Source organism: Sceloporus undulatus, chromosome 1, assembly GCF_019175285.1.
Source record: "Sceloporus undulatus isolate JIND9_A2432 ecotype Alabama chromosome 1, SceUnd_v1.1, whole genome shotgun sequence".
In the NCBI taxonomy this organism is placed as follows: Eukaryota; Metazoa; Chordata; class Lepidosauria; order Squamata; family Phrynosomatidae; genus Sceloporus; species Sceloporus undulatus.
The window spans coordinates 282,114,905-282,134,519 of record NC_056522.1 but is presented as its reverse complement, the minus strand read 5'-3'; the positions used below and the strand labels follow the sequence as shown (position 1 = coordinate 282,134,519).

Genomic DNA, 19,615 nt, shown 5'->3' with positions numbered 1-19,615 from the left:
GTATTCATAAATATTGGTTTTCCCCATGAATTTTGCATTTTGAATAGGATTCACTTCCTACCATCTCTTGGAAGATAATATAATGTAGTCTGCACAAAATTTGTGAACATGCAATTTAAGAATTTAGTATTTCATAATTAATCTACATAAATTATGCAGTATACATAATTATATACATAATTAAAAGAATGCCAGTTTAGGACAACAATTTAGGTATTTTTTGTAGCATTTTGTCACTATACTCCTTATAAAAGAATATTCGAAATACAATCAGGGGTCAGTCTGCTGATGGCAGCTTAGTAAAGCACTACTGGATTTCTGCTTTGACTTTTAGAGTTTGGCTTGATCTTGTTACCCAAAAAGGGTAGGGACCTGAGGTCTCCCCAATTGTTTCAGTGACTCCTTAAATGTTAGGGGAATTGTTTAGCTTAAAGGAGGCCTGTGGGGATCATTTCACCTGTGTACCAGTAATAACTGCAGGAGGATTCTGAATTTGGTGAATAAAGAAGGTTTTATTTAGAAATATGCAAGAGTGTAACCAAACATGTAATATCAGTTCAGTCTGAAACACCATACAAGACTAACCAAATTAGAGGTTTGGAAAATTAGATAGCAGAGGCTTAGGGTTTAGACAGAGAGGTATTTACTAGTGCTGAAGAGGAATCCACAGAAGGTTGGGTGTGGCTCAGACAATGTCAAAGGTTGATACAGGAAGAGGAAGCTCTGGACCAGGGGTAGGCAACCTGCGGCCCACGGGCTGGATGCGGCCTGGGGAGGCCTTGGGACCAGCCCGATCCTGCCGCCGATTGCCGCCGGGGCCTTTGGCCTCTCGCGCGCAGGGGCAAGGGGGGCAATTGTCTATAGACGCCTCAGAAACATGCATTTATATTAACATTTTTTAAAAAATCAGAATTTTTTTGCGTGTCCTCCACTTTTTTAAAAAAAGTGCCCACCATTTGAAAATATTGTCCTACATTTGTCCCGGTTTATTTATTTATTTAAATTTTTAAAAGAATTTTTAATTATTTATTTTTTGGCTTCAGCCCCCCAGTTGTCTGAGGGACAGCAACCCGGCCCCCGGCTCAAAAAGGTTGCCTACCCCTGCTCTGGACATTTGAACAGAGCTCCGGTAGGTGGCAGTTGGATGCACAGAATGACCATGTATGGGTTGAATATTTATATCCTGTCCTGTATCCTAGAGAGACACTTAATGTTCCCATATGAAGTACAAAGCGTTTGATTGCTTTCTTATAGGAATTAAAAAGAAGCAATATAGGTTGATGGTCTTAACTCCAGATTAACAAAATAGTGATTGGATATGGAACAACCCCATGATGGATGGATAGAGAAGTTGGCTGGGAACACAACAGGAGGTAGGTAGGTAGGTAGGTAGGAAGGATATATGGTCTTACTCACCTTAGTGCAATGGCACCACCTTTGTCTTCAGTGAAAGAGGATATGCAAAAAGCCTGGAGCAGCATGAAGTGATCTGCAACCCATTCTGCATTTATCGACCCTCCATATTCTGAGTTTCCCATGTCTTTGGGTCAACGTGCTTTTCCCATTATAATATTCCAAACGTCATTGTGACCTCTTAAAATATGCCTGGCTCTAGAAATGAAAATATGAAACCCCATATATATGCTAATAACCTGTTGTTCCAGAAATTGACTTTGAAGGCCTAATTGTCATTTGACAAACAGGACTGTCATTAAGAAAAGGGGTTGACTAATTAAATAACAAATCCAGAGTGGCCCTACATTAGCCCTGTAAAAGCAGAGGTTCTAACTTTCATTACAACCAGACACCCAGATTTGTACACCACAGCTAGAATCATATCCAGTTGTCCCAACATGACTGGATTCTGTTGTGTCAGTAGCTGAATAGTGAGCAAGCATGCCATTGTGTCTCATTGTTTCTACTTAGGACTGTCAGTAGGATTCAGACCTTTATCTCCTTTGCATGCAGAGGACAGGAAACTGCTGGAACAGAAGACAAAAGTGGACAAGCAAGTGCAGCTCATCTACTGTAGTAGCTAGGAAGAGTGTCATACCTTCTAACTGTCCCAGTTTGGCCGGGACCGTCTTACTTCACTTTTTCAGCTGCTTTTAAAAGGTCCTATTTTGTTTGTACTCAGTAGACCTAGCAGGGGAAGTAAATAGGAGGGGATGGAGTCTTGCCCTTCCTAGTAGGCTCAGGTAAAAACAAACTGTTGCAGTCTTTCCTAGCTTGTGTATTCTTCCTCATTGATATGTTTTGCTTGGCTACAGTTTTCATCTGTGAAATACTGATGTGTATGGAATTGTCCTTACAATTTACTCAGTGAGCTGTATGGTAAACAGAGGAAGGTCTGAGAACCAGAACCACCTCTGCCTGTAGACCAGACATAGAAATCATACAGGATTCTAGATGTTATGGATTGCAGCTCAGTAACAGTTGGGCGATTCCATGATTCCCATGTGAAATGCTGGAGGGGGTGTAGAGTGATCTGTATCTGGATTGTTGAGGAAGAGATGGAGAGAAGAATCTCCACTCCCAGTGAAGAAAGACACAACATCATAGGTGGTAAGAAGATTGTGTACCCTAGTTTAGAAACATGACTTTTATTTGACAGTAGACTGAGTGGCAGATTGCCCCCCTGTGTATGTTATAAACTGTCAAATGCCATCCCTTGGTATTAAGAACTCAAGTGGCCACATTCCCCAAACTTCCATCAGAAATTGGTCCCTAAAATAATTTTGTTTAATTCATTGTTTTTGATATGTACATGCAGGAATATAGTGTGATCTTCAACTGGAAATAAAGTGAAGGAATTCAGTGAAAGAATTCAGGATTTTTACATCCATGAAAAGTTTTCAAATATTGCATTATATTTTCAAAGCAAGCTTTGCAACATTCATCCTTACAATAGTTTTAAAATTTTACAGTTTAACTCTTGTAAGCTACTCTGGACATTTGGGAGGCTGAAGTAATAAAATGTTTTTATTTTGTTCATGGCTTTAATTAAAACAAGACAGATTAATGAAGTTGTTCGTTGTCCATTTCAACTACATAGTGAAATGGTCTGTATTCAAAGGTATAGGCTTAATAATACTGTTCTTTGCAGTCAACTGTGCCTCTTGCTATGATTATCTAGCAACATTACTATTGCTATGATTATCTTGCAGTTTAGTTGTGCCAGAATTTACAGATATGCAATTCCACTTACAGCAGAGTGTTTACATAGTGTGCAAGAAAAACTATTTCAGTATTCTTCCCTCTTTTACAACTAGCTGGATAAATATTTGTCATTTGGAAAGGAACAGTAGTATCCTGACAATATGAAGGAACCTTTCCCCTTTTTGTTGTGATCACAACAGCAACTGTGGTCTGAACACAGGACTGAGACTTTGGAAACCTGGGTTTGAATCTCTGCTCAGCTATGGAAACCCACTGGGTGACCTTGGGCAAGTCACACTCTCTTAGCCTTAGACGAAGTCAAGGGTGAAACTCCTCTTGGCAAATCTTGCTAAGAAAACAACATAATAGGTTTGCCTTAGGGTTGCCATAAGTCCAAAATGACTTGATTACAATCACTATAATCAAACAAGAAACACCTAAATCCAATTGTTAGTACCAACTGGAGTAGACTCATAGAATCAGTCAATTCTATGAGTAAATGTTGACATTTCAATTTTCTGTTGATTCAGTTGAAAGTAACAAATGGATTTATTCCAAAATCTATTTGGTTGGTTTTTGATTTGTTTTTTTTTTTTTTTTTAGAAAAAGTGGAGTGCACTTAAGTAACTTATTTGCTTCTTCTTGCTGTGCCTTCAGCCATTTCTGACTTATGGGGACCTTAAGATGAACTTATCATGGGGTTTTCTTGGCAAGAGTTGTCCAGAGGAGATTTTCAATTACCTTCCCCTAAGGCTGAGAGCATGTGACTTGCCACTTCCATAATGTCCAGAGCCTTTTCACATACAGAAGATTGGGGAAAGAAACTCTATTGTTGGTTATGGACATCTAAAAACAAAACAGTTTGCAACATAGTCTTATGCTTTTTTAAAAGAAGCAAATCTTGATGCATACAAGAATGTGTTTTTAGGAACCCTCCCTCCACTTACATAGTGGAGGCTACAGCTGTAAGATGGTATTTGTGATGTATCCAGATAAACCCACAGCTATTTATATCTTGAGTTATAACTTCTCTCTCTCTCTCTCTCTCTCTCTGCTTTGTTAATTTCACACAGGGTGGGAGGGTAAAGCAGTATTGTATAATGTTTTGTATTAATCCCATCTATTAGTTCATTCACACTTTTCAGTTTTTAAAAAGCTAGACTAAAGATGCTGTATCAATAAAGAAATTACTTCATAAATAAGTAATACTGAGTATCCCTGTTGCCCCAGTTCATGGTAACCTAACTTTTTAATTATTATTATTATTTTTCTAGCTCTAGTGAAGAGTTAAGCATCTTTGTTTTTAGTTCTTTTCCCCATGCAGAAGTGAATAGATTTTAGAGTGCCCTTTCTCTTTTAGTGGTTTGGCACAGTAAACTCATTTTACATTTTCTGAGGCCCGTTACAGACGGGCACCCTAGGACAGACTCAGTCCATGCTAGGGTTAGAAGGGGGCGTCTCTTCCAGATGCCCCTAACCCTAGCATGGACTGAGTCTGTACAAAATGGTGGCGGCCGTTCCAAACGAGGTGGCACGGACGTGACGTCTTTGCGTCGCACGAGGGCACCTAGAGCGCCCTTTACACGGCGTAAGAAGGAGCTCCGAAACGGAGCTCCTTCTGGGGTTTGTGTCACTGGGCGCAGCCTTTACCAAGCGGCCCCTTTCTCCTCCTCCCTGCCGTCGCCGGGTGTCCTTGGGGCCTGGAAAGCAGCAGATCGGGGCCTCGGAGGCTGCCGGTCTGGCAGCTGAGGCCCCGATACAGTGGGGAAAGGGGCAGGTGCAGGCCGCCCCAAACGGGCGGTCTGTAACCCGCCTGACTTTTGCATCTTTTCATACTTCCAAAGGATAAAGGTCTCTCTTTACTGAAATCTCTGCAGAGACCTTTTCTTTCTCATGGATGCATTATATTTCTCATGGATGCATGTATTTGGAATAATTGGAGTAACATTTGGAATCAAGTGGGAGGAGAAGTGAGCAACAGGAGAGGAGAAATATCCAGTGTGTATATATTTGCTCTTTTTTCAAACAAACAGTATCCTCATAAATGTAAACTCAGTAATAAGCCAGCAGCCTACAGACAATTGTAATTGTTCATGAAAAAAGGAAAACTAAAAATCATTTTCATTTTCTGTAGAAAAAAATGTTTAGTGTGAGCTGTTCTTCTACTACTGTGTCTTTCTATATTTTGGAATATACTTATCTAAATTCAAATTAATCCAACCTACTGCAAGCTGAAAAAGTACTGATTGTCATATCTACTCAGTTGTGTTGGTCATTAGGAGTTCTTCCTTCCCTTTTGTAAGATCCTTTAAAATTGTTGTTATTATAATAAAATTATTACTAAATTATTAAGGAAAGTTATTTGGAGTAAAACTGGAGAACAGTGTGAGGAGATTATAGTCGAGAAATCCATGCCCACAGGCATAATGTAAAGTCACAAAGTGGGCATTGCATTGGAATTTGATCTTCCAGTCATGACAAAGTTTGCTTGTTCTTCATCTGCTTGCTTCTTTTTCTTAATTCTGTTCTGTTTTTCTGCAGTTCTGAATCTGATGTGCTGAATTCTGTACCAGCTATCAGATTCAATCTATTGCAGACCCAGATATGCACAAGGCTTTAGTTCTACTTTTCTCCCTCACCCATAGCCAAACTTCAAGCAGGCACAATCTCTCACAAGGGCTCTTTCCATCAAAATCTGATATTTTCTGCCTTGTCTGGTTCAGTGGTACATTTTGTGAATCAGTTGTATAATATGCTTAGATAGGGAATAAAACATTGTCAGTTTCTTAGTTAATGTATACCAGAATTCTGTGAGTTGGGCGAAGCTTTTATACACGGCTGTTTTTGTTGATGATGGTAGTGTCACAGTCAACTGTGTGTTATTGACAAGAGTTTGGGCCCATCAATGATTCAGATTCTATAATAATAATAATAATAATAATAATAATAATAATAATAATAAATCACACTTTCCCCCTGAAACATGGACTCAGTATACTGAAAGTAAGGTGCACCAGTGTCACTGTATCCCAAACTATTTTTAAAGCTAAATGTGTAAAGTTTTCTTCTGTATGTGGTAGAATGCTTATATTTATGGGCAATTCTGAATGTAGAGTGGCATTCTCACTGGCATTATAATCTGATTTGTGTTGGTAATCAATTCCAAAAGGTCCCTTATTCCCACTAAGAAAAAGGATATTTCGTGGAATTGCTTTATTTAGGCATGATTGTCATCCCCATTTGCTCTGCTTCAAAATCCTTTTGTCAGTCATCACAGGGAGGAAGGAATGGACCCAGGAGGAGGCCTCTTCTCCATGATCCCGAACTTCCTTGGACCCCCACTGCTGCTCCCTCCTCCTCTGCCACCTTTTGGGGCCCCTTTGGAGTGGAAGCCCTTCGTCTGCGCCCTGGAGCCCCTCCGCAGCCCTCCTCCTCTGCTGACTCCTCTCTCCACTATCAGCAGCTTCACCCAAGCCCTTCAAGGCTGTGCTTATCCCCAGGAACTGATGTGGCCATGGCCAAAAAATGAATGCTGGGCAGGAGCCAGCAAACAAGGCTTCCCTGCTCCAGCGTTTCAGGATGAAGGAAGGGACCTGAGAGAAGAAGGAAGACAGGGTACACATTATTATTATTTTTAAAAAAAATAAAATTAATTGATGAATCGATAGATCAGTTCAACAACTTTGCAAGTAGTTGCTGAACCAATCTATTGATTCATTGACTGATTTTTTTAAAAAAGCACCCATAGGTCACACCAACAAATGCACTGGTGTGACATCTCCAAAATGGGGAGGGATTGTAAACACCCTTGAGCCACTAGTCCCTCCCCTCCAGAATGAATTGATTCTGATCTGTCATTCCCACTTATCAATCTCTTCTGAATTGATTCTTCTGAAAAGAACTGCATAGAAACTACTCTCTGAAAAAAGCAGTTTTTTTTTTCATTTGCCTCACTTCATTGTGGTTGCAATTAATCGCATCAGGATCAGAACCAGTTTCAAACGTCAGATAATTCGCTGTATTTCGTAGTGGGAATGAACCCTAGGTGTCATCACCTACAAACTAACTACTGACACAGAAAAATTAATGGTATCACATACAAAAAGTATCTCTTTCACCAAGACAAAACACCATTATTCGAAACCAGGAGTCACTGATAGAGGCATCATGTGTGCTTACCTCTACCACCAATCATACTGCTTTCCATCTGTCTGTCACAGAACATAAGGCAGGCTCACTAGGAAAGGAGGATTATTTGCTCACTACAATTTCCATCATCAAGTCATAGCATTTGAAGGAAAATAAAGTGATATCATTTTAAGAATAGTAATCTTTCTCATTTTTCAACTTAAATGTGCAAACGCACCAGGAGCCTTTATACTTTGAAAAGAATTAAAGTCTTAACACTTTATTTTCAGCTGTTATGTTAGTGGCAAATAAAAGTCACATCAGATGTGACTTGGGTGTAATAGTGACTCATACCATTTTCTTTTATTCCGTGGTTAGAAGGTTTCTAGAATGTTGCATACTTGGGCTACCCCATCCCACCCCATCCTTTGACCTTTGATGTTCACAAGATGCTGAAATTGTATGATCGTCTTGTAGTTTCATGTAAAGGTGAAACATTTCCCCTGTGGCAAAATGCACTTGAGGGAACATGAGGAAAATATGCATTTCATCTCACAACTCATCTTACAGACAAATTTTAAATAATCTAGCTACTTGTGGGTCCCCATTTTGCCACTTCTAACTACATTATGTTCTTGATATGTGATTCACTAACACACATACTTCTTCACACATAAAATGGGGCTGCAAAATCATGGCTCCAAAAGAGCAAGGGGTGCAGTGGGGCTGAGTACACATAGAAGTTCATGTGTGCAAGCATCCCTTGCTGACATCTGCATTAATATGTGGACATTGGGGAATGGTGTCACATGACTTTGGGGGGTCAGCCAGTAATGTAGCTTGCAGCCTTATTATTATTATTATTATTATTATTATTATTATTATTAGGTTTTTAAAACTATAGTTAAGCCTGGGGGGGGGGGTGTCCATGGCAACAATAGATATTTAAAGGGGGTCCCTAGTAAAGGAAAGATTAGATCATGAAACCCTATGGACTGCCCTTAAAGAAATGGGTGTGCCACAACATTTGATTGTCCTGATATGTAAACTGTACTCAGGACAAGAGATTATTGTTAGAACAGAATACAGAAAAACAGAATGGACCCCAATCAGGTAAGCCTGCATTCCATCACCATAACTCTTCAACTTGTATGCCAAAAATATCATGCACAAAGCAAGATTAGACTCAGAGAGAAGAGGTCTGAAAAGAGGAGGAGAGATCACCAGTAATTTAAGATATGAAAATGACACCTTACTACTAGAAGAAAATAGCAAAGACCTGGAACAATTACTGAAGAACGTCCAGGATGAAAGTGCTAAGGCAGGTTTAATACTGAATATTAAAAAGGGGGAGTGGCCACAGATTATTTACATAACTATAATGTAGATGAGGAAGAAATGGAAATGGTTAAAGATTTTCCACACCTCAGATCAGTTGTTAATCAGAATGGAATGTGCAGTCCAGAATTCAGGAGAGTAGGACTTAGAAAGGTAGCTGTAAAAGAACTAGAAAAGTTCTTGAAGTGCAAAGATATTTCACTGAATGCTAAAGTTAGGATTTGTGTGCTGACACGTGAGCAACTGAACTCAGAGAGATGTGCATAGATGCAGTTCCATAATATAAACAACAATGCATGAGTGAGATTATTCGCATAGTTGCGCTAAAAAAAGTGTGAATGCAAATCCCACTTTCTCCCTTTCTCCTGAGCTTACTTCAGTTGATACAAATTGACTTAAAAGTAGTTTTCATTTAGTAAACTTAGCAGGGGAAGAAGAAAGGAGAGCATGGTGTGTTGCACTTCCCAGTAAACTCAGGCAAAAGCAAATAACTTGAAGCCTCTCCTAGCTTGTTTGTTTTCCTTTATTACCAACCTTTGCCACCCTACATGGCTTGGGCCCGAGTTACTTGAAGGACCGCATCTCCCCATATAATCCGCCCCACACTCTGAGAACAACCGGGAAGAACTTGCTCGAAGTCCCTACTTCAAGATATGTTACTACTTCTTAGAGGCCCTTTACAGTAACGGCCCCCAAGCATTGGAATAGACTTCCCAAGGAGGTCCGTCTCACTACCTCCCTTGAACTGTTTAAAAAGTACACTGAAGTTATGTTCGATCCCCTTTTCTCCCTCTCACTTACATACACCTATGAATTGGATTTTAATTGTATATTGTAATTAATATAATGTGGTTTTAATTTTATGTTGTTTTAATAATTTTACTATGTACACCACTTTAATCACTGTGGAAAAGCAGTATAGAAATAATAATAATAATAATAATTATTATTATTATTATTATTATTATTATTTATCACATTGTCCTGATAAACAGCCACATGTGTGAAAAGTTTTAGGGTATTCTGTATTGATTTAGGGTTTTTTAGTAATCTGTGGTGAGAGAGCAAAGAGACAACACTCTACAAAATGGATGGATAGATGGGAGAACTGAGAATTGTTTGGGATTTGGAGAGATGTTAGCAGATAAGCCTATGCAACTACCCTTCTGCATTTACTGAGTGCTAGGGAATTATCATGGAAGTCATGTTTGTTTCCATACTAATTCTATCCCAGGAAGCACTGCAGAAAAATTGAATGGTTCTTATTTAACAAAGATAAGCCAAACCTATCCTCCTCATAAAACATCTTTTAGAATTCATACTTCTCCTCCACCCCCACTTTAAAAGACTTCCTGTAAACATTTGTATGGGGGCAAAAATTTGGGGATATTGTTATTTAAGAGAGAGTAAAGAATGCTTGTACTTCAGCTTTGGTGGGGGTACCTTAAGCTTCTAACTTCCCTCACCCTTTAAATGTATTTTTTTCATCATCTTTCATTTGTTACACTTCAGTCCTCCCTTTCCTTCTGTTTTGCATTTTTCCCTTTGGGAAAGACAAAAGAAGTGACATGAGACCATGTCTCTAAAATGTAGTTTCTGAAAACTTAGCAGCCTTTAAACCATCACTTTTAGTCTATGGGGACAAAAAGCTTTCTGCTATATATTCATTTTCAACCTCTCGGGATGCTAACACTGCCAGACCTTAACAAGAAAGAAAGACAAAGTTTCTGAGTTCTGCTCAGATTTCAAAAGATGGTTTAAAAGAAATTCTTTGTAGATAAAAATAATGTTTTCTTCCTGTCGTGACCATGTCACCTGGCACCACTGAAACCTCTGTAAACAATGAATAGAGGGCAGTGTCTCAAGAATCTCTGAAGAAAGTTACTGGCATTGATTTGAGGCATCATTGTGCAAGCCAGTTGTGCTGATCTCTTTTTAACTTCATAGAAATCAGAAAGAGAAACAAAGGTTGATAAGCAATCTCATTCACCATCTTTGATGACTTGCAGGTTTATGAGGGTTGTGATGTTCCCATGTTGCTTCCACATATATGGGAGAAGTGTAAAGGTTATTTTATCATGTAAGTAAACAAGTGATGCCGTCTCTTGGACTTGGAGAAAATGGTAAGAAGTCTACTAAATGCACCCCTGCATTTCATACTGTGCAGACCACTGGCCCACCAAAAAGACCCTGCTAGCTTATTGTCTTCAGAGGATATACAGTCAGCCCTTCATCTACACTGATTTTTTATACACGGATTCAAGCATCCACGGTTTGAAAATGTTAAAAAAAGTATAAATTTCAAATATCAAACCTTGATTTTCTATTTTTTATAAGGGACACCATTTTGCTATGTCATATTTAATGGGACTTGAGCATCCATGGATTTTGTTATCCACGGGGGATCTTGGAACCAAACCCCAGCATATAATAAGGGTCCACTGTATTGCCCTTAACTTTAAGTAACCTTCCACTTTTTCAAAGGCATTGTTCATCCTATTCATTTGGGAAAGCAGCCAAAACAGTCATCTTCTGGGAAAGGGCTAGGCTGTCCATCTGAACACAATGACATTGCACCAGTGCAGAGCAGTGGCTGGAGTTACTGTGTAAGTTTGCTCATGCATAGTATAAGGCATAGCCATCCAGAAAGTTTCCTGAAGCAAATATAATAGGAGCATACTTTCCAACATTTCACAAAGAAAAAGGAGGCATATAAATAACCCAGTGCTGCACTATGGTCCACTACTTCTGTCAAAGATTATGTTGAAAGAGGTGCTCAAATGAACCTTCCTCGCACCTTAAGCAAGGTCATTCAGCAATGGTGTTATTGCAGATATTTCAAGAGACAATCCAGGGAGACCAGAAGTGAATGAAAGTTCAGCAGTTTATTAGCTGGCTTCAGAGGAATATTTCCCAAAGGTGTGAAGTCCCAATATACAAGTGACATATACTCCAGTAGACCCGATCTAAAGGATGCTCTTTGGCCTAACCCCGGTATCACCTGTAGCAGAACATGTTATAAACCATCCTGGGCATAAAATGCTGTTTGAAAACACTGGAATTCTGAATCATGCCAACAACTATCAGGTCAGAATGGATAGGGAAGCAATTGAAATCCACAAACACCTGGACAACTTCAACAGGAAAGAAGAAACCCTTAAAATAAACAAAGTTTGACTACCAGTTCTGAAAAACACAAAAATTAAGACCCAGCAAAATGCAAATGAAAACCACTCAGTTTCAGGATGTTTTCTCAGCAGACAATGGATCACTAATTAAACAAACATCCTGAGGCCTTGCCATTCAACAACAGAACAATACACATATTAACATGTAAATCACTCCTCCCAACCTAGAGTCACACAGTATATATATACCCCAACAATACACAGATTAACATGTAAATCATTCCTCCCAACCTAGAGTCACACAGTATATACCCATTCACTGCCATGCCAGCATTCTCTGCAGATTCTTGCCACAGATGCCATCAAAACATCAGGAATAAACATCTTGAACTGCTGTTTCTTTCCATCCCTGTTGTTTCTCTCAGTGAGTAACCTAGATAATAGTGGAATTTTGTGAAAGATAGGCAGATAGTCCAAGTGATCACTTTCCTGATTTCTGGTCATATGGTTGTCAAAATAACTATTTTCCAATGAATATATAAAGCCAAGAACTGTGTTGCAACATCCCGAGAAATGTAAACTCAGTTGGATAGTTATGCTGAACCATGCATTCATGTGGGAGCTATAAATATTTAAAAAGTTAATATATAATAGTGCATACTGTTGGAATGGATAAACATAAATGATTGTTTCTTGAAAAGCTGTTTCTTTAAATTATGAAGCTGCTTATTTTAAATTAAAGATTACACATTATAGAGGTTGTATTCCAGCAATACCTTGGATGGAATGAAAGTTAGGATCTGTTTGTTTTAACCACAAGCTTTTATTTTAGTGTTAACATGTGTTTATCCATTTTCTTTTCAGAGATCACAGTGAGCTTACTTTCCTTAGTTGTCACAGCATGTGGACTTGCTTTGTTTGGGGTGTCCCTGTTTGTCTCATGGAAACTTTGTTGGGTTCCTTGGCGGGAACGTGGCCTGCCTGAAAACAAAGACAAACAGGAGTCCCTGAACTATACAGACACAGACACAAATGACATCGAATACAGTGAGGATTACCAGGGGCAACCTGCCACGTACCCTGACTCTTCCATGAAGATTAGCCACACCTCACCTGATATTCCATTGGATGCCAAGAAAGGAACCAAGGAAAACTGTGTACACAATGTTCGGATGCATCGACAAATCACAGAACCAACTCCTTCTGCTCGGTCAGTAGTTCTGATGTTTTGTAATAAGGGAAGATTTTTTTTCCACTCAACAGGCTCTCTAGTGATAAAGAAAAGCATAGGTGGAACTTCAGGGATACTCCATTGCTTTACCAAATGTAAGAGGAGGTTCCTTGTGGGAGACGATGAAAAAAGCAGAGCAGGAAATAGTGGAGGACATAGAAGCAAAAAGCCATTGATGCTGTGCCTTCCTTTCCTTTAGTTATCTTTCTTAAACCTGAGAAAAGCCTGCCATGAATAATGGTTGGTGGTTGTGTATCTCAGGGAGTGAGGAACAGAGATGGCTAGAAAACCAAGCAAAACAGAAAAGAGCATGGTGGCCAAGGAGGAAAAAAAATTGTATCTTTCTGTGGTTAGAGAGAAGTGAGGATTTAGTAAGAATAAAGACCTTCTTTTCCCATCTGAAGACAGAGGTATGTAAGATTTTTCTAAGCTTCCCTTCTTCAGATTGAGGACACAGTTAGTGAAGCAGAGTCCTTAACTCAGTATGTCGTCCTCTGTCTCATTCAGTTCCAGAACTTCGCCATTAAATTTGTTTCTGAACAGCTTTTTCACTCTGTCCTATTGCAACATCTAGTCATTTTGGATCAAAGAGGGGCCCATACACTTCAAAAAGCAACAAAAATACACATTTTGATAATAAAGAAAATACCCGTTTCCCCACACGTAGCTGGGAGCTGGGCTTTGAGTAAGATCAGCAAATTTAGGCACCATGTTGTTCACTCAATGTCTTGTATACAGTATAATACAATGTAAATTGATGTAAAGGTCTTACAGGTAGATGTTTGCTTTGGGAAATCTATATAGGCTTCCTGGTCATTGGTCGTTTTTATCATCTTTACTCACACATAGAAAACCGTATCTCAGAGAAAATAGTGTTGTTGTTTTCAGAATAAGCCAGTTTATATTGACAAGTATTGGTTTGTCCAAGGGAACTGTACCTGTTCAGGAAGAGTTCTGCTTCAAAGTAGAAGGTGGGGATAGTGTAAATGTATATGTTTATTGCAGCTTATAGGCAGTATTAAAGAATGCCAAGCTTTTCCTTTGTTAATGGTGTACAAGGAGAGTGCAAAGTTATGTTTTCACACATAAAGTAAGGTAATTTCACTGCAGAAAATTAGTGATGTACTTTAAGCAAATGTGAAGATTGGAACAAGTATTTTAATCTCCAGTAGCAGCACAGGAAAGTGGTGGCTTAGTGGATAAGACGGCAGTTCTGATGATTGGAAGATTGGAAATTTGGCAGTTTGAGGCCCAAGTACCACATGATGCGGTGAGCTCCTGTTGCTAGTACCAGCTTCTGCCAATGTAGCAGTTCAGAAGCATGCAAATGCAAGTAGATAAATAGGTACCACTTTGGTGGGAGGGTAACAGCATTCGGTGCAGTCATGCTGACCACATGACCAGCAGATTCATCTTCGGACCACTCTGGCTCTTTGACTTAGTAGTGGAGTTGAGCACCGTTCCTTACAGTCAATTATGACTAGACATTCATGTCAAGGGACTATGTTTACCTTTACATTTAGCAGCCTTGCATTGGTAGCCTTGCATGCGTGTGTGTGTGTGTAGTCCCACAAAATTGCTCTGTAGTAAGTGGAGACAACTGCAATTTAATCTTGCAAAGTATGTTCATTTGCACTTCTCTGTGCTTCAGTGGATGCTTTTATATCCCTGAAAAGATTTCTGGGGGAAAAAATTAGAACAAGTTAATAAAAACACTTGTGAGAGATAGAAGACGGAAGTGCTAGCTTTTAGCTACAGCTTTGATTGGGTGGGTGGCATGTGAAATCACAGACCAGCTGAACAAAATTATATAAAGAGGAGCATAGAAAAAGCAATGCTATGATTACTTCACTTTATTAGATCATTGATTCAACTAATTTAGTGCATTCTTGCTGAGAGTGGCCAATCGTGTCACAAGCAAGATAAAAGAAAGATAACTGTAATCTGTTATTTGCCCCAACATCTTTTTTAAAAAGTATACCATCTTTTTAAACATAGAATGACCTCCTTTTTAAATTGTCATAGCTAACACTCATTAGAATCACAGAATCATAGAATTGGAAGAGACTACAAGGGCCATCCAGTCCAACCCCCTGCCATGCAGGAACCCTCAAAGCATCCCCAACAGATCGCCATCCAGTCTCTGTTTAAAGACCTCCAAGGAAGGAGAGTCCACCACACTCCAAGGGAGTGTGTTCCACATTATTAGATTAAACATTCATTAATAGATTTAACCCACCAGAATTTTTTTGTCAACCTTTTAAAATTGAATAATTTTAAAATTATTTAAAATCCATTATCTGGCAATGGAGCCTAGTGAGTTCCATTTTCCATAAAAGAAAGCATATACTTCTAGCACCACAACGGTATTGTATGGGAAAATATATTATTTTGTTTAATCTGCTAAATCTTGGTGGAAGGAAAACACTTTAGAACAAGATTTAAGATCTGAAATCCTTTTCCTTGCCAGCTGGCCCAGTAAATGACACATACAGATAAGGCTGGGAAGAGTAGAACAAATCAACAGCAAGACAGAGAAAGAATGTCTCTGAGAGCATGAAAATAAGTTATTGAAGGCCACCCATTTAGTCCCAGTCACTGTTGAAGCTGTCTTCTTCTTCTTTATGGTCTCTGTGAAGCATACAAATGGGTTATTCTGCACCTGTGCAGCATTTCTGGATCCTACTGGAATCGCTAGGGAAGACTTTTTGGCGGTAACTCCGCCCACCCTCTATATAGGCTCGGTGTCTGCCTGCCCTTTCTCAGTTCCTTTTGTCTGCCGCATGAGTAGCATGGGAACCTCACTTGGAATTTGATCCTTTCTTCTCTTCGCTTTCGCTTTTGACCACGTTTTGGCTTTTGACTTCTCTTTTGAATAGTGATTTGGACTGGTTTTGGACTCTGATTAATGGTATTCCCTCGGCTTCTTTGACTACTCTTTTGTCTCATCCTTCAGTTTGACAGTGTCCTCGCACTCCTCAGGGACGTAGCTAGGATTTTAGGAAGGGGGGGGGGCTAGACTAAGTGCCATCATTATAATGGGGCTTGAGTGCGGCGGCGCAGCAGCACACACCATTTTTTTTTCTAAGGGAGGGGGGGGGTCCGACCCCCCGAACCCCCCCCCCCCTGGCTACGTCCCTGCACTCCTTCAAAAGGTGCACCGAGTGCAGAGGAAAGATTCCCAGCCAGGACAGTCACTCCATGTACCTCCTTTGCTTGGGAGAGGGTCATAATGTCTCAGCATGCCCTCACTGCAAGGCCTTCACCCCACAGGCCAGGAAGAAGAGAGAGATACGCCTCCTCTCCTTGCTGTATGCACAAATCTTGAGACTTCCCGCTCCATCTAAGGTCAGTGCCAAGACTTCTACCGCCGAGGGCATACCTACAACTTCTAAGGTCACTGCCAAGGCTCCTTCTGCCGAGGGCACACCTTCCACTGAGGTTCCGCAGTCTCCCCTCGTGGAGAAGTGCAAGTCAACCAAGAATGACGGGTCCGGACAAATGTTCTCCCCTAAGTGGAAAAATCCTCAGATGGCTCCAAATCCAAAAAGAAGAAGCACATATCTTCTAAGGATATGGGCAAGGACTTTTTCCATCATAAGGAGAAAAAGTCTCACCCTTCAACGTCTTCAGACGCCGACCGTCAGTCCCTTACCGAACACACTTTGCCCTTTGTCGACATGGACTCGGTACTGTGAGGACAGCTTCCTGCACAACCTGTTATGCCTCTCCCGTCCTGAGACAACCTCCACTCTCCTCTTCGAGCCGCGTCTCTTCCTGTCCTATAGGAGCTCCCTGAACCTTATGAGCTTTCTGATAACGGAGCTTGAAGCTTTTTTCCGTCGGCTCGTCAACCCAGACCTGACAACTGCCCAGTGCATCCCTGTGGATCGCGTCTCTCAGATGTCAGAAGTCATCCATTTTGATGAAGACCTTGATGAGGATCTCTCTTATGGTCTCCCAGAACCTGCTGATACCTCATTTTTGATGATTAGACAGGCACCTAGTATCTCCTTCTTGACCCTTCAGAAGTTCGAACCATACAATTTGTACAGAGCCTCGGTACTGAAGAACCTTGGCTCCCTTCCCAGACGGTCTCTGCTGTGGCTGAGCCCCCTCAGTCCCATCCTGCCTGCACGGTGACCCGCGCCAACCAACCACGCCTTCCACCACCCCAGAAGCCTCTGATCTCAACTGTGCTCCAACCACCCCAGTCCTCTCTGGTTCATTCAAGGCTGACCCTCAGATCTCCTTCAATCTCTTCTGAATCTCCTGACTAGCCAGAGTCCAATTTCTCTCATGCTTATCTAAGTCAGGCCCTCACAGTTCCTGAGGCGGCCTCCCCTTCTGGCGACATCAAATCCTTCACAGAACAGGTCATCCAGATGGGCAAAGTCCTCTATGTCGAGGTCCTCCACACTGACTCCGAGGTTCTTGACCCCATCGATGAACGGGTCCAGGCCAGGGTTCCAACGCCCCCTTTGATCCCTTTTCTTCCCTCAATGTCAAAAATTGTGAAACGTTCCTGGACTGTTCCTTCCTCTTCGCAATCACTTTCAAAGAAACTGGACAATTTGTACAGGATCACCCCTTTGGGTGACTCCTGGCTCTTCAAGCAGCCCTGTCCCAACTTGGCTATTGTCAAAGCCTCCCAACTCCGCTTTACCTCTAAAGCGGCCTCAACTAAAAATGACACGGAGGGCCACAAGCTTGACTCTATGGCTAGAAAATCTTATGCTTCGGCCATACTGGACCTCAAAGTTGCTAATTACACGGCTTGTACGACAGCATTTCAGCAACATTTGTGAGGACGTGCTCTCCCTCTGTATGATGACCTTTCAGAGGAAAAGAAACAACTGGCCTTCACCATCCATGCCAAGGCACACTCCCTGGCCACACAACAGATCACTTCAGCCAGACACTCAGCTGATTGCGCTGCCAGGCAGCTCTCTGGAGTCACCATGCCTAGCTTCTGACCTAACACCCCAGGCCAGATCGGCCATTGAGGAACTCCCCTTCCGTGCTTCATGCCTATTTCACAAAGAGACTAACAAGAAGCTGGAGTTCAAAAACAAGATGAGAAACACAGCCAGTAAATACAGTATGCCATATTCTTCAACTTCTTGGTCTCCCCACCCATACCAATGCCGTTCTGGATGGCAGAGACCTTCCTACCTCTCCAACCAGGGTAGGCCCAATCAGCCTCCTGACTTTCATCAACAGCGTTTTCCCCAGCAACAACAGCCTCCCTCGGAAAAACATCAGTCAAAATATAAATATAAGCAGCCCCTCCAAAAGAAGTATCCTGACCAAGGCAAGAGGCGCTTCTGAAGTTTTCCAGTGCACTTCACCCCCTTGCCGCCCTTCGGGGATCGTCTGATCCATTTTTACCACTCTTGGGCCACCATAACATCTGACTCTTGGGTGCTCAAAATTGTCTGGAGGGGCTATGCCCTTGAGCTTCAACATCCTCCTCCAAAGAGTATTTATTTATTTATTTATTTATTTATTTTTAATCCCGCCTTTCTCCCAAAATGGGACTCAAGGCGGCGAACATATATAAACATAAGATAAAATTGTACAATTAAAATCATAAAAAATATAAAAATTACAAATAGAAGCTTTTTAAAACATACAGAGTTAAAATTAAAAAGTCCAAGTCCAACCCTCTCATCTCCCAATAAAACCAAGCCTGCCAGATCTCAAAAGGCCCATTTAAACAAAAAATGTCTTTGCCTGCCTGCAAAAGGCCAGCAGTAACTTTGTTTCCACTCCCTCTTCAGACACCCTTCTCGACCCAGTGTCCTCTTTGTGCATAAAAGGGGCCATCGAACCCGTACCCCCCTCTTAATCCATCACTGTTTTTTCTCCAGATATTTCATTGTCGCCAGACCTAACGGAGGCCTTCGCCCCATCCTAGACCACCGTTATTTGAAATCTTTCATCCTTTATAAGTGTTTCCCTATGGTGATTCTCTTCCATCTTGCCCCTATTACAGAACTCAGATTGGTTTGCCATGGTGGACCTTCGGGACACTTATTTATACATCAGCATCCGAGAGGATGACCAAAATGTCCTTGCCTTTTCTGTCAGTCCCTACTCCTTTGGCTACTGTATTTTGCCTTTTGGACTCTCCACAGCACCGAGGGTGCTCACCAAGTGCATGGCAGTCGTGCCAGCATTCCTCCACCCGCAAAACATCATCATCTTTCCGTATCTTGACGACTGGTTGTTTGTTGCCCCGAACAGATTCATGCTCTCAGAACATCTCAGCTATGCTGTCTCCCTCCTTCGAGCCTTGGGACTCATGCTTAACCCAGAAAAGTCCGCTCTCTGCCCCATGCAAAGAGTGAGATTTATGGGCACCATGTTAGATTCCACGACCTTGTGAGCATATCTTCCCCGAGATAGGTTCAACAACCTCAAGTCTTCAATTCAGGCTTGCCTCTCCTCCCAATGCATTCAAGCAAGGACAGCACAGGTGGCGCTGTGACATATGGCATCCACGACGTAAGTCATCCCATGGGCCTGGCTCTGCATGCGCCCCTTCCAATCTTGGTTTCTCTCCGTCTTCAATCCGGCCTACGATCATCCACAAAAATGGATCACCATCCCAAGGCCGGTAGCTCGC

The 19,615-nt window shown here is 41.2% G+C and overlaps 1 protein-coding gene across 1 annotated transcript in view; it reads left to right on the top strand.

Moving 5' to 3' along the window:
- Positions 1-19,615, top strand: part of SYT9 (synaptotagmin 9) — a 116,038-nt gene that overhangs the window by 50,692 nt on the left and 45,731 nt on the right. The window contains exon 2 of the mRNA XM_042443360.1: positions 12,620-12,963. Coding sequence (XP_042299294.1) covers positions 12,620-12,963 — 344 coding nt within the window. The remainder of the gene's footprint in view (positions 1-12,619; positions 12,964-19,615) is intronic.